At 35.2% G+C, this 14283-nt stretch overlaps 2 protein-coding genes across 4 annotated transcripts in view; one reads left to right on the top strand and one right to left on the bottom strand.

Moving 5' to 3' along the window:
- The window catches only part of LOC141378264 (serine/threonine-protein kinase pim-2-like), a 77465-nt gene that overhangs the window by 20230 nt on the left and 42952 nt on the right, over positions 1 to 14283 (top strand). The gene's annotated exons all lie outside the window — the stretch shown is intronic.
- LOC141378252 (uncharacterized) overlaps positions 1 to 14283 on the bottom strand; it is a 47604-nt gene that overhangs the window by 10272 nt on the left and 23049 nt on the right. For 2 of the 3 annotated variants that reach the window (XR_015511730.1, XM_087287426.1), the window contains exon 1: positions 1801 to 1902. Coding sequence is in view for 1 of the 3 variants with exons in the window: in XM_087287426.1 (XP_087143552.1) it covers positions 1801 to 1858 (58 nt within the window). In the remaining 2 variants the exon portion in view is untranslated. Of the gene's footprint in view, positions 1 to 1800; positions 1903 to 5265; positions 5349 to 5417; positions 5536 to 5846; positions 6019 to 14283 lie in introns of those variants that run through there. The other variant, XM_087287429.1, reaches the window with a different exon arrangement.

Here is a 14283-nt window from a genome sequence, read left to right as displayed (position 1 = left end):
TTAAAAAATCCTAACATTGAGAAAAAATCCCCTTTTAAATAGTCAAATGAAGTTCTTAGCGGTGCAGATTATAAATATCAAACACTCAGATTTACAGCAGCAAGTTTGTAAATAATTTCATGCTTCTGTCATATTTCAGGCCCGTAGCCAGAGTGTGGGGGGAGGGGATAGTACAGAATTTGTCCTATACATAACCTCATTTGTCCTATTTTGGCTCCTACACCATCATAAATTGTGAAAATAACCTGTTGAAAAAAGCCGAATCATCTGTTGACGTCACATCAGTGTGACTTCAGCTAATCAGTATGCAAACTAATATTTTTCATGAGTCAAACATCCTCATCCAGCAAGACAACATACAATATGACAAAAGTGAAGTCATCTTTCACTACAAGTAGCCCAACGTTTATTCTGAATCTTGGACCTTATTCTTGAAGAAGAAAAAAAACACTATGAAGGTTTTGAAGCCAAAAGCGGCCCATGTTCAAGGTAATATTAATACTAATTGGGCTATTTTTGTTATCCATAAACCTTCAAAAAGTGAAGCTCTGCATTATTAATATTATTGTTTTAGAAGGATGAATTCTGACTGAGGAAAGTTCAATGTGCTTGCCAGTTTATTTTCTCATTAAATGACAAAAGACCACAATTTTTTTCATTTAAAACTTTAACTCTTTTTTTTAAATTATATATGATATCCTCTTAAGGGCCAAGATGATTTTTACATGCATTTTTTTATTTCTATTTGCTATTTGGGCTTATTGGAACCTAAGTAGAATAAAAATCTAAGTATCATCTTTTGATATGATGTACTTTTAGAGAAACATGGTGTCCATATATGTGGACTCGTGGTCTGAATTTACATAAAACCCTTTCCTGAATGTTTTTGAATGCATATATAACATAGCAACATGACTACCAGAGGGTAAAAACAAATTTTTCCCCCATTTCTGAAAGTTCAGAATAGGGTTTGGGACATTTCATATGCTGAAAACAGTTGCAGGATGACAATGTATGCCTGTAAGAAAATATAAAACATTCAAAGTATTTTAAATAGCCACTTAAGAGCTTAAATGTGCCGTCCACATATGTGGACACTCCAGCCCCAGGAGGTTATAATAATTTGTATTTTTAAAATAAGTTTTTTTTCATATTTCTTAATTCTTTATATTTAGCAAACAGTTTTTTTTTGGTATCTTAAAGTGCTATTATGATGACCATCCATCAAGCTAATCCAGCTAAAAGCAGTGCTTAAAATGTCACTAAAATGCAGTATTATAATATCATTATTAAGAGAAACATAAGGCGAATAAATACAAAAAGGTCCACATTTTTTTTTAGAAAAAGAAGCCCTATTTCCCCCCAGGCTGGCTACACGCCTGTATATCATTATATATTCGTTAGGAAGAGTTTGACTCTGACTCAAGTAAGAGTTAGTAGGTTATCTGCATTTTACTCTGGTGTTTATTGTATTAAATAGACTGATGTTGTTCACTAAAACACTGAATCTGCATTTATATTCACTATGCTCTGAAAACACCTCTGTGTACCGTCAGGTTATCGAGTTATGATCGCCATATTTCGGCTAAACAGCAGCGCCGGGATAACAGACACCTGAACGTACACACAAATGGGTTAAAGCTACTGTCAGACGGGCTTACGGCAGTGTATGATTGTATTTATTAATCCAAAATAAGTACACAAGTTATTTTACAGTGTAAAAGTAGAGTTTTAGTATCAAAAATTGACATATAAAACAGGCAAATACGAAACACATGTGTTCTTAGTGTCTGGACTTACCCGTCAAAGTCTTACAACTTTCCATTTCCGCTAGAATCTCGAAAGGTCTTGTAGACATCTTCTGAAATCGCTCAACTGTTTTGCTCGATGTGTTTATCGACCGAGACTCGGAACAACTTTTACAATCAACCTTCATTTCTTGTTCCAGCAGATTACTGAAGCTGAGTTTGCGCGCGCCTGCAGACCCTCTACAACCGTTAGAACGCGTTCTGCTGTTGCCAAGCAACGAGTCGTCTTTCGCGAGGGTCTGTGACCTTTACCCTATAAAGCAGCGCGTATTATCTTTAATACACAAGTTTATAAGATCTGTATATTATAAACCTGAGCATTCGTTTGATTGAAAGCCTGCTGTATATACTTTGATACGTGTATTTTGCCCTCTTGTGGATTTTAATGACACTGCAGGCAGTGGAAGAGCTTTTTTGACCTTTCCAAAATGTCCGCGCTCATTGAGTTGCTCGCATGCATTTTGGCTGGAAACTGTTCGCTAAATTCAAGATGTTATAGTAAGAATACAACTGTAAATGTTACTAATTGTATTAAATAAAGGTTTTCTTGATTGAAACTAAGCATAATTACTTAATAATTCATTCTTTATGTTACAAATAAATTATGTTGAAAATGCAGATTTGACCCAACAGGTGTAAAAGGTGCATTATTCAATCCCGAACAGTCATGTCAGATTCGTGTAATGTCATCTATACAATCCATACCTACTACAATGCAAACACAGAACATTTGAATGATTAAATGAATCTAATTAGTGACATTAAATGGCATCTTAAAATAGATTATGGGTATTTTTACAATAATTCCTAACCGGTGAACTATCAACAATGTCTGTGTATTTTTAGGTGTCAAAAACAAAAGAGGGGGGAAAAATAGAAAAAAAGTGTCGTTAAAATGTCATAAACATAATAATAGTCGGCAATTAAAGTGCCATAGCGCAGTTAAGGGAAGATGAGGAGGAGGAATGGACCCCTCGGGCCATGCATGTTTGTTCATGCACCACGAGTTTTATCTTCTCCCTTTAAGTAATCGATACAGAACTCCTATTAGTAAAACAAATCAGTTTAAACTTTCATTCATCCCCTCAGCTGTAACGTTTTTGAATTTAGGGTAGAATTTTGTATTGTATTATGTGCTTTGAGTATTATGTGTGACATGCGTGTATGCTGCAACCAAATCGCCTTCGGGAAATGTATAAAGACTACTTGACTGACTGATGATGATGGACATTCAGACAGCAGTAACGTCACCCCTCAACTGCAAAACGTTTCTCTACAGACAGTGATAACCCAGATGAGAAATTCTACAACAGAAATCAACTAAAGCTAATGAGTCCCTGTCATCTGAGTCACTTTGCTGATCTTCAAACTCCCGCTTTAATCAGCTGTGGTTTTCTTTCTGTCCAATGACAGTGCGCGTTTCATACAAGCGAAAGAGGGTTTCGCTCAACTTGAAGTGAAAGTTGATTTTGGTGCTTGACTGGTTGCAATTTGTTGATTGAATGAACAGCAGGCAGCAAAAGAAAAGAAAAGCAAGTGGCAAATAGAGAGAAAAGCATGTCAAACATACTTGACCGTTGTGATGGTACGAGACATTCTATAGCAGTTCCCCTGCTATTAAAAGGTCAGGGCACTATAAATAAAGACATTTTGCACCACACTGCTAATACGATTTTTGCCATACGCTTATTTCACGCAGTCACCATTTTGAAGAACCAAAGCGAGGCTGCAGTGGGAAGAAACCCAGAAGTATAAGACCAGAACTGTAAACATTGCATTGACAACACAAACCTCAAGCTGTTGCTGATATTTCAAAATGCAGAAATAGTGTGTAAACATCACTTTAATATCATTCAGTGAGTTTAATGTAACCCATTAAAAGCAGATTAGGCATCAAACAACATCACAGTCTCTTTAAGAGTAACACACTCAAGAACTCCTAGACTTCAGTTCATGGCAGCAGGTAAACACTGTGGGGGCTTGCCTGCTTCAGCCTATGTAACCCGGTGAGTTGACAGGTGGGCAAATCGAAGCTGGTTTTTAATAAAACAAATATAATCTGCATATAATAAATAATATTGGTAAAGATATTTGCGAATTGCTGCACATCCTGTGTGTATTAAGCAATGTTTAAGCAATACGCACAACTGACTCGCTCTGCGCTGGACTTTAGACCTCCTCTCAGCTGGTCTATTGAACAGTTTAGTTCCTCAAAATAGCAAAGTGCCAACAATGCGCCTCAGCACACCTCCTTTTTTAGAGCAGTACGCAAATGTATTTGCTATTTAAACAGCGTGCTGCAAAACGTCAAAATGTCCAGCTGAAACTAGCAAACAACAGTTGCATCACACCTTAAACCGGGTGTATGACAGGGCCCAGACACACGAACACTGAAGCGTGAAGCAGCCACGAAGATCATTCGAGTCATCAAGTGGATCCCTCATCCGTGTTTGCACTCAGTAAACAGCGGTGGGTGAACTGATGACCTTCACGGCCAGTCATTTCTGTTTTATTAACTCGAGTTTGATAAATGGCATCTAAAATGTGTTTGGGAAAGGTTAGCTAACTAGTGGCATTTTCCTTAACTTAGCTGAAAATGAGCTCTGACATCCCTTTTTATTTTCACTGTTCATTCAGAACGGACCTTTGGGTCACTCAGAAGGCAGTGAAATGATAAATTTGTGTCACGTTCTCTTCCCTGATAAGATATACAGCCAAGTGCACAACGTTCCTAGTAACTCCAAGCAATACTTCTGGATTTCTTCCCATTTTCTTCCTATTCGATTTTACTTTTAAAAATGCCGGTCGCGTCAAATCACTCTACTCTTGCAGATTTTGAGATTAGGGAGCAATAAGAAAATTGTGTCTGAAACACTGCCTGAGTGATCCTACAGCTATGTTTTTGGGGGCTGATGCTCCTGGTAGGGTTTGCCATGGCAAAAACGTTTTAGGTGACAGGTCAGGCTACAGGTATGTGCCAAAAAAATTGGAATAATTTGTTTTAAAAAGTTTAACTTATGTGTTATTAGTTCACAACACACAAAATGAAGTATTTCAATCCTTTGTTTCAATTTAAATGATTATGGATAAACATGAAAAAACTCAAATCCAGTATTTCACAAAATTAGCATATTTCATTTGACCAATAAAACAGTTCTTAAACACACGCTGGCCTTCTGAAAAATGTGTTAATGTACTGTATTATGTCCTCAATATGGAGGCGATCGGCCTTCGACAAAGTTGAGGTACTATTGTAGCCCAAGTTGCTTTGATATCGGCCTTTAGCTCGTCTGCATTTCGGGGTCTGTTCCCTCACCTTCTTCTGTCATGTTCAAGGTCCCGAAAGGTAAATAAGAATATCTGTAAATTAGTGCATGTGACATCAACAGTTCAACAGTAATACATGTGATTCACAACCTGTAATCAAAACTGCACACCTGAAGTAATTCTGACCTACGCTGTTAATGCTGTAGAGGGGACTCTTTCCTCTTTTGTCTGCACCACAGATGAACAATCGGTCTTCGATCTCTGCTAACATTACTGCACAACAGAAATGACGTTGTAATTAAAGAAATCTGATCTGAAATTCCTCTTCGAAATTATTATGACCTGTTAGCTACTGTCTTTGCGTAGGGCACCAGAGTCTGTGCCTGCTTCCCCAAAGAAAGTAACCTTTAGTCTCGATTTAGGGGAAGCTTTCTTTTGACGTTGCCACTGCTGCATGCCTCTGTGTAGTTAACACAATATATTAGTGCAAACAGTTTTAATAAAGTTCAAGCAGTTTTCAGTCAATTAATTTTACGTATTTGTGAGGCTTACAGCTGCTTAAAGGTTTAGTTCACCCAAAAACTGAAATTCTGTCATTAATTATCTACAAATGAAGATATTTAGCATTTAATCCAAGAGCTTTCTAATCCTCCCATAGATAAATTGTTGAATAAAGTTATTTTTGTTTAGCTTCATATAATTATAATTGAACAACTTATGCCACATGAACTTATTTTGACTATTGTGGCGAGTCAGAGGAAAAACACATACACAAAGCGTTGGTGTTACAAACAGGTCTCCGGAGGGTGATTTATTTATATAGTGAAGTACGTGAAATGAGATGAATATGGTGCTCTTCAGTGGATAGGTGCTCTGGTGCTCCAGGGAGAATGTGAGGTTGAGTGAGAGTTCTGGTGAAGGATCGGTCAACTGCTGGAGTCCGCTAGAGAGGAGAGACAGAGAGACACAGACATTAGCACAGGGAGTCATTAGCTGCGTTTCCACTATCGCGCCTAAAGCGAGCGAGCCAAGACCAGTCGCGTTTCCACTGTCATTTCCGGGGCCTAATCGGGCCAAAGCGGGGCTTTCTTGGGGCCAGCGGCCGGCCTTATTAGGCCCGCCAAATACCTTGGGCCAAGGAGGGCCAGCTGGGGCTTCGGGCGGAGTGAAAGGAGAGGCGGGCAGTTTTCTGGTTGCACATGAGCACATGCGCCAAACAAATAAAGAAATAAGGGAAAGAAAACATCTAGCCCTATAGTCTGGGGTCTTTTTGCGTATGATCACCCTTATGTTTCCCTTTTAAATGTAAGGCTGCTGCATAAAATAATAAAGTAGTTTAAATTTATAGTGACGTTCTTTGCTGCGTTCTCCTTTATGTTTCAATAACGCATAATAATCTTTACACCATATTAAAGACACAGCAGACAGTAAAGGTTTTCCAGAGTTTTTGTCAAGGGTAAAATGTTTGTTTGTGCGCGTTTAAATGCCTGTATGTGTGTGTGAGACCGGGCAAGAGCGCTCCTTCACAGCTCTGTTATGCCGCGAGCGGCTTTTTTCTGTATTTATTTTGGAGATAATACACAATATAAATACAACAGAAAGACATAAAACTTAACAAATTACATGCCCACTTTCATAGACTTTAAACAATATAGTGTCATATCTAGATAAAATAGCCTAAGCTAAATTGAAATATAATTTAAAGAATTACAAATATCGGATATATATATATATATATATATATATATATATATATATATATATATATATATATATATATATATATAAATCGTATTAAATAAATAAACCAATTTAAAATAAACAAAAGCTAGCTATATGTAGGTAGCCTATATACAATACATAAATCAAACCGTTTTAAAGCCACTTATATCCTAACTTTCATTTTACAAAGACCTGTCTGAAAAAAAAGATTTTCGATATTTTCTAAAAACAATTAACACCGGAGAAGGTTTGAAATATTATTTATAAAGTATTTGGTTGCGATGATATTAATCAAATCGCGCAAACAGAGCATCATTTGGGTGAGTGAAAGCAGAATCTTTCCTACCTTTTTTTCTGTCACTCAGTCCTGCGCAGTGCTCGCTGCTTTAAACGCATCGGGGGAAAGTCCAAACACAAAATGTGTTCTTTATCCTCAAACAACTGTTTATGTTTTTATATGATGTGGTTAAATTTATAAATGAAACTTTAAATGAAGAGCTTTAGTGAATAGCTGCCGAGCGCAACAAATATGGCTATATTTTATTAGGCTACTCGCTCTTGTGCCGGAAACACTTAACACGATGTCTATCAAAACGAGGATGTTATAAAATACATGCCATATCGAGTTATAAACGAGAATTTCTGTGGCTTTATATTATGGATGTGTGCGCTCTCTGTGTTGGGTCCCTCCGTTAATGGCGAGAGCACTCGATGCACAATGCCAACAGTCGGTCGGCGACTAAAATGTAATGAATGGAAATACACAGGTCTGTGCGTATAGACATTTCATGTAATGCTGTACAGTAACGTGTCATTTGTTTGTTTCGGTTGTCTTCATTTTAATGGTTTCGTTTCGTGATGATTCTATGGTGTGCTTTATCTGCCTGTCCTGATTCCCACTGAAGTGGGCGGGTTGTGTGACGTTTGATTCGGGGACGTTCTGTGGGCGGTGTTTGCGTGACGCGCTATGAGTGAAGAAGATTTTATTCTCTCTGTATGAAGTATTTTCTAAGTGTAAAGCAGTTAATTTTCTCTTCACAAAATGTATGTAGTGTTTGCAGCAAACATGCCAGCCTGTGTTAAAAATACAGTGATATGTCTGTGTAAGATGAGTATGCCTGCACAGGAGCAACACTAGGAGAAGGCTGAGTGACTGATTGTGTAGAATAACTGAATATGTAAAGCACTGATTATTTATGTTAAATACTTGTATGAAGCTATATGTGTCAGAAGTTAGAATGAGTAACATATTATCAAGTTATTATCCTATCATAACAATGTATGTAAACACTTAGTTCCTTTGCATAAGTTGCATCTATACTTTGCTGACATAGACCTGTAACATCTCTGTTGACATGAGCTAGTGGGCTGAGAGCAAAGAATAGCAGGACCCCTTAGACTAAAAACCTATTCAAAAATGGTCAAGAGTTAAAAAGAGACTTAGGGGTGTGTCAAATAATCCTGTATAAAAATTGTAACAAACACACTGAAACTTTAGAAGGTGCAGGAGAGACTTTGGAAGGTGTCCAGGAGAGACTTCAGAATGCTCTGGGGTCTGCTCTGCTCTTTCTCGGCTTTATTATGGAGAAGAAAGTCTATTTTCTGATATTCAAAACCTCTGGTCTGATAATTTGTAATTAATGAGAAGTCAATATTTACCACAAATGGCGCCCAACGTGGTGCTGGACAGAGACGAACGGGTGACACTGGACATGCTGGGGCTTGGAGGAAAAACACAAATATGTGGCCACGATAAAAAACGGTAAGCAATTTTAAGCTTATACGTTTGTGTTTTTTCTACCAAGGACCTGCTTGTAACGGTAAAAAAGTCACTTGAACTGTTTCTCCAGCTATAACGAACTACAAGTAAAACTAAAAAAGTAAAAGTAAACATAAAAAGTAAAGATATAAAAGGAAAACAAAGGGGTTTTGAATACCAGGAGAAAATAACAATTTGCATGCAAATGATCTGTGTTTTCCTATGAGGGCCTTGACGGATAGGATAAACGTTAACTAGTAACTGTTACTCATGTTTGGGAAATTTTTTAATATTATGAAGAATATGCATAGAGCATTTTTAAGTTTTAAGAGGAAGTTCTTAAAGTGTGGTGACAATTAATAAGTTAAAACAGATTAAGGTATAGAGAGAAGCGCGCAAAGACCTCGGAGTACCCGTTCTGTTTTAATAATAATAAATAATATTATTCAGGAGGCTGGGGGAAAAAAGGCACAAATCCTGTGAAATGCTATTTTTACTGAAGAACAGTAAAGACGGAAGCAGAAGTAACAGGTCACTCAAGAGGAGTGTAGTGGAGAATTCTGTGGTTATAGCTCTAAGGTTAGAGGCTGCTCGGACAGGTCACTCAAGAGGAGTGAGGTGTATTTATGTAATTGTAAGTAGTTGTGTATTTGTCTATGTTGCTGGGGTGCTTAGAAGCCTTCAACTTTGATCTAGAGAGACTAGAATAGAGGTGAGGTTCAGGTTACACAGTGTAAGAGATGAGTTAGACTGAGTGAGAAGTATGATTGTGCTTAGAAGTATGTTTGCAATAAGAGTGAGTTTAAAAGAATTATCGTTTTATATTATAATATAAAAGAAGGATTGCATATGTTGTGTGATTTAAGAACAATAAGATAGAGAGTGACGCAGTTTAGGGAAGAGATTGTGATACAGAGGAGGTTTAAGCCTAATAAAGTTAATTGAGATCATATTGCATTTGAAAGACACAGACTAAAAACAAGAATATACGAGTTAAACATTTTTCTGAATAATCTCTGTGTGTTTGAAGTGTTTTTAAGTATGAACTATAGGCAGAGAGGGGACTGAAATTCCTGACATGTCGACAGTCTGGAAGAAGGTCTGCTTCAGGAGTGGTAAGAATCTGTCTATTTTAAGAACAAAAGTTTCACAGGACAGAAAGAAGCTAAAGAGTAAAGATATATTATAAGGTATTAAATAAATAGAAATATTATAAAGTAATGAATAAGATAAATGAAATAAGAAAATATTAATGATAGAATAAGATTTAATAAATAAAAAGTGTTAATAAAAATGCAACTGGAAGTTAGACTAATAAATATTAAGAAATTCAAAAATTGAAGCATAGAAATATCTACATATGGAGATTAATAGTTATATAGATCAGGAAATAAATTTACTAAATCAGTATGAATAAAAATAGATAAGTTGATGATTTGAGTAAATAAAGAATTAGAAGAGAAAACTTTAATAAATATGGATTAATTGAAGAGTTAATGATCAAATGTTTAAGGAAAATAAGTTTAAAGAAAAATTAATTAGGAAAATCTAAGAGACAAAAATGCTAATTTTTAAAAAGGGAAAAGAAGCATAGGAAAATGGAGAAAAAAGAAGTTCAAACATTGTTTAATAGAATTAAAAGAGAAGATGTTTAATATATATATATATATATATATATATATATATATATATATATATATATATATATATATATATTAAACAGATAAAATAAAAATTAGAAAAAAACAGTAACATTTAAAAGAAACTAAGATTTGGCTTTAAAAGATAAAATTATGTTTAAGTGCAATGAAAAATTGTTGTGGAGTAAGTTGACTGTTGTCATTTGTTTTAAAGTCAGCTACAGGCTGTCATCTGAGCCAACAGCTATTTGTAGTAAAAGCAGCGAGTCAGATGTAAAGCATAGACACTGAGGAGAAATGAAAGAACATAATAGTGAGTTCAAAAATTATATAGTTCATATTTTATGTACTTAAAAGGTAATTGAGAATTAAAAATTGCATTTCAGATAGGAAAAATGCTTAAAGTAAACAAACATGTAGAGGTAAAATAGTACTATGAACTTGAAGCTATTGCAGTAAGGATTTTGAACAGGTATATTAGACATTTGGCCACCATATAGTACTGTTGAATTAAAACAGGTATGGAAATGTTAGAGAAATTAAAATAGTGTAAGATGTAATGTAACTAGTGAGGAAAAACTAGAATAAGATTAGGAAAAATAAGTGAAGCACAATCTAAAGCCAAAAAAAATTAATTATAAGAACATTTAACAAATAGAAAATTAAGCATATTTACATATGATAAAAATGATTGAGAATTAGAAAAAATAAGTTGTTAAACAGCAAACAAAAATAGATAAATAAATTAATTAATTAAAAAAAATTGGATAAAAGGAGTCTTTATTTGATGAAGGAAAAAATGGGAAAAAAATAATTTATTAAGTCATGAGCTAAATTCTATATATATTAATTAAGAGGACGTATGGATGAACTTTGGGGGACTGTAGTCTCGTACCTACCAGACATCTCTGAGTATACTGGCAAATGGAAAGGTGTGTGAAAAAACACAAAGCAAAATGGCTGTGGACACTTTTGACATGAACTTTTTGCCCAGGATTTACTGAGGACTGAAAAAGCTACATTTGTTCAGAGACATTCAAAAGAGACACTAACAAGAGACTGATGAACTGATCAAAAAGAAAAAACTCTCCACCAGAACTTTACATCAGCTGAGTCAAAGAAAGAAGCCAGCCCAAAGAGAGAGGGGGAAACACTGTGCCCTGATATGAAGGAAGTTCAGGACAACATAGAAAAGACTGTTGCACCAATCTGGAGCTAGTTGTCTCAGGTTGCGAGGGGGGATAGCCTGACAGTCCATCTCAAAGTAGCTCCTAGTCCAAATTACGTTCAAGCATTACAGAAGGAAAATTAAGAACAAAAGTTTAGCTACCCATTCTTGTATCAAATCAGACTCCTGTCAATTTTAGAGAAATTATTATCATGCAAATTTGTAAATAAAAAAAAATAAAAAATAAAAAAAAGTGTTATAAGGTAATTTTAAGGTGAAACTTTAAATGATGAAATTATATATTATGATGAATGGTAAATAATTTGAGTTTAAGTTTCAGTAGGCTTAATAAAAGTTCCTTAAACATAGAAGGATAAATTACAATACAGGGTGGTGACTAAAGAAAAAGCTTTTTGATAAGGCAATACATAATTTGGAGAATAAATAAGAATGGAACTAAGTATTTAAGTTCAAATCAAGTAAAGGAAAATCTTAACATAATTGTATTGTGAATGGCCTAAATCAATATTGGATAGTGAAAACTGGAAAAATTCAAATCTAGAAAAATGATTTATAGTTAAAGGAAAGATTGAAATAACAATTTGAAACTAGAACCTAAAGTTCGTTGACGAACTTTGATGTTGGCTTGAGAAAGCCAACGTGACTGCGCCGGGGACTCAAAGGCAGTTGGCAGGAAGCACAGCGGTTGAGAAGTGGTTGCTAGGCGGTTGCTAAGATGTTGCTAAGGCATTCCTAGGTAGTTGCTAAGGTGTTCTGAGTGGTTTCTAGGCTGTTGCTAGGGTCCACTGGACTGTTAATCGGAAGGCCTCATTTACATTTTTGATCAAATCGAGAGAGAGAGAGGACTGATTTGTTCAGGTTGTTTAATGCAGATCACTATAGTATAGTTAGTATTTATAGTATATATTATAATCTGAACAAAATTACATTATAATAAATATCATATAAAGAAAAATATTAAATTAAAACACTAATGAAACAATAGCACATACATTTAGTTAATTTGTCTATTATTTAATCAATCTTATCAGTTTTGCAGTTAATATAGAGTACAGTCAATTTACAGTAATTTGCAGCGTTATATATATAGTTATAGTTATATATACAGTTTACAGGAAGAAAATCGCATTAAATACAATATTATAGGACGTCTTCATCACGTGGTTAATTCTGACCAATGACGTTGTTCCACCCCACTGGCCACTAACACAATGTTATAATCGTAATATTTAGTTGTCATCACCTGGGTGATTTAATTTTTTTTTTGGTACAGCATAGGCCAAAAGCTTGGCTTTCATTGTCATTTTCACAAGTAAGGAGAAGGCTTTTTTGCGGTACAGAATATTCTGTTTTGAAAGAAATATCTGAAGTAAACTTATGTTTTTGCCAACATAAAAGGGGGATAAAAAATAATTTTTATAACACTAACCATAAATGTGTGTATGTGTGTGTGTATGTGTATATATATATATATATATACATACAGTTGAAGTCAGAATTATTAACCCCCATTTGATTTTTTTTTTCCTTTTTTAAATATTTCCCAAATGATGTTTTCCCAAATGATGACACTTTATTTTTACTGTTTGTAAATAATTGTTGTTAACATTTTTGCTTTAAAACATTATAATACTGTTTTTGCACAATAAATAAAATGTGATTTAAAAAGTGCAAACATTGTCTTTGTTAGAATTTACACGTGATTACAACGGTATAAAGACGTTCAGGTCCGACCGGACCGAATGGAAAGAAATTGTAGGTTTTGAAGATGGATTATTAGTTTTGTGGCAAGGACATAGCTGTTTTTAGAGGGTTAAAATACAGATTAAAAATAAAGTTAGAATGATTTTATATTAAATATGTTTATTGTATAATATACGTGAATGTTCGCATGGCTTTCATTTTCATTATCACAAGTAGAGGAGAAGGCTTTTTCACAGCACAGAATATTCTGTTTTGAAAGAAATATCTGAAGTAAAGTTATGTTTCTGCCAACATCAGAGGCATGCATTTTAAAACTCACAGGGTAGCAGACAGAAATGCATGCGGGTCGATTCCGACGCGGATGATTCTGCATCCAGATCAGTTTTATTACGCTTTATGGAGTTCACTGCGAGCATAATATGAAGTGCCTCTTAAAGGGCCATTGCTAAATTACAAAGGGCTCAAAAATAGTCTTCTGGCGCCATCTCGTGGACACTCTGACACGCTTTGAGTCTGAATTTTACAAATTTAATATAAAAAAAATATTTATAGGAAAACTGTTATTTATAATTACACCAAATAAATATGATAATTATCAGTAATTTCAAACACATCTTTTGGCCAAATTTGAGGATTGTATACTTTTTTATATGCCCCAAATACTCGATACAATTTTTTAATTAAAACATTTTTTATTCAAAAACTACAAATCTTATCGGCATGAGGACATACAGCAACCATCTCATGAGCAGTAGGCAGCTTTTGACCAAATTTGGGGCTTGTAGCATCTAAGCCCTGGGAGGAGAAGCGATTGCTTTTTTAAGTCAGAAGCCGGAATAATAATAAGAATAACTAGAACCTAAAGTTCGTTGACGAACTTTGATGTTGGCTTGAGAAAGCCAACGTGACTGCGCCGGGGACTCAAAGGCAGTTGGCAGGAAGCACAGCGGTTGAGAAGTGGTTGCTAGGCGGTTGCTAAGGTGTAGCTAAGGCATTCCTAGGTAGTTGCTAGGGTGTTCTGAGTGGTTTCTAGGCTGTTGCTAGGGTCCACTGGACTGTTAATCGGAAGGCCTCATTTACATTTTTGATCAAATCGAGAGAGAGAGAGAGAGAGAGAGAGAGAGAGAGAGAGAGAGAGAGAGGACTGATTTGTTCAGGTTGTTTAATGCAGATCACTATAGTATAGTTAGTATT

This window comes from Danio rerio, chromosome 16 (assembly GCF_052040795.2).
Source record: "Danio rerio strain M-AB ecotype USA chromosome 16, GRCz13ab, whole genome shotgun sequence".
In the NCBI taxonomy this organism is placed as follows: domain Eukaryota; kingdom Metazoa; phylum Chordata; class Actinopteri; order Cypriniformes; family Danionidae; genus Danio; species Danio rerio.
This window is presented reverse-complemented; position numbering and strand designations above follow the sequence as displayed.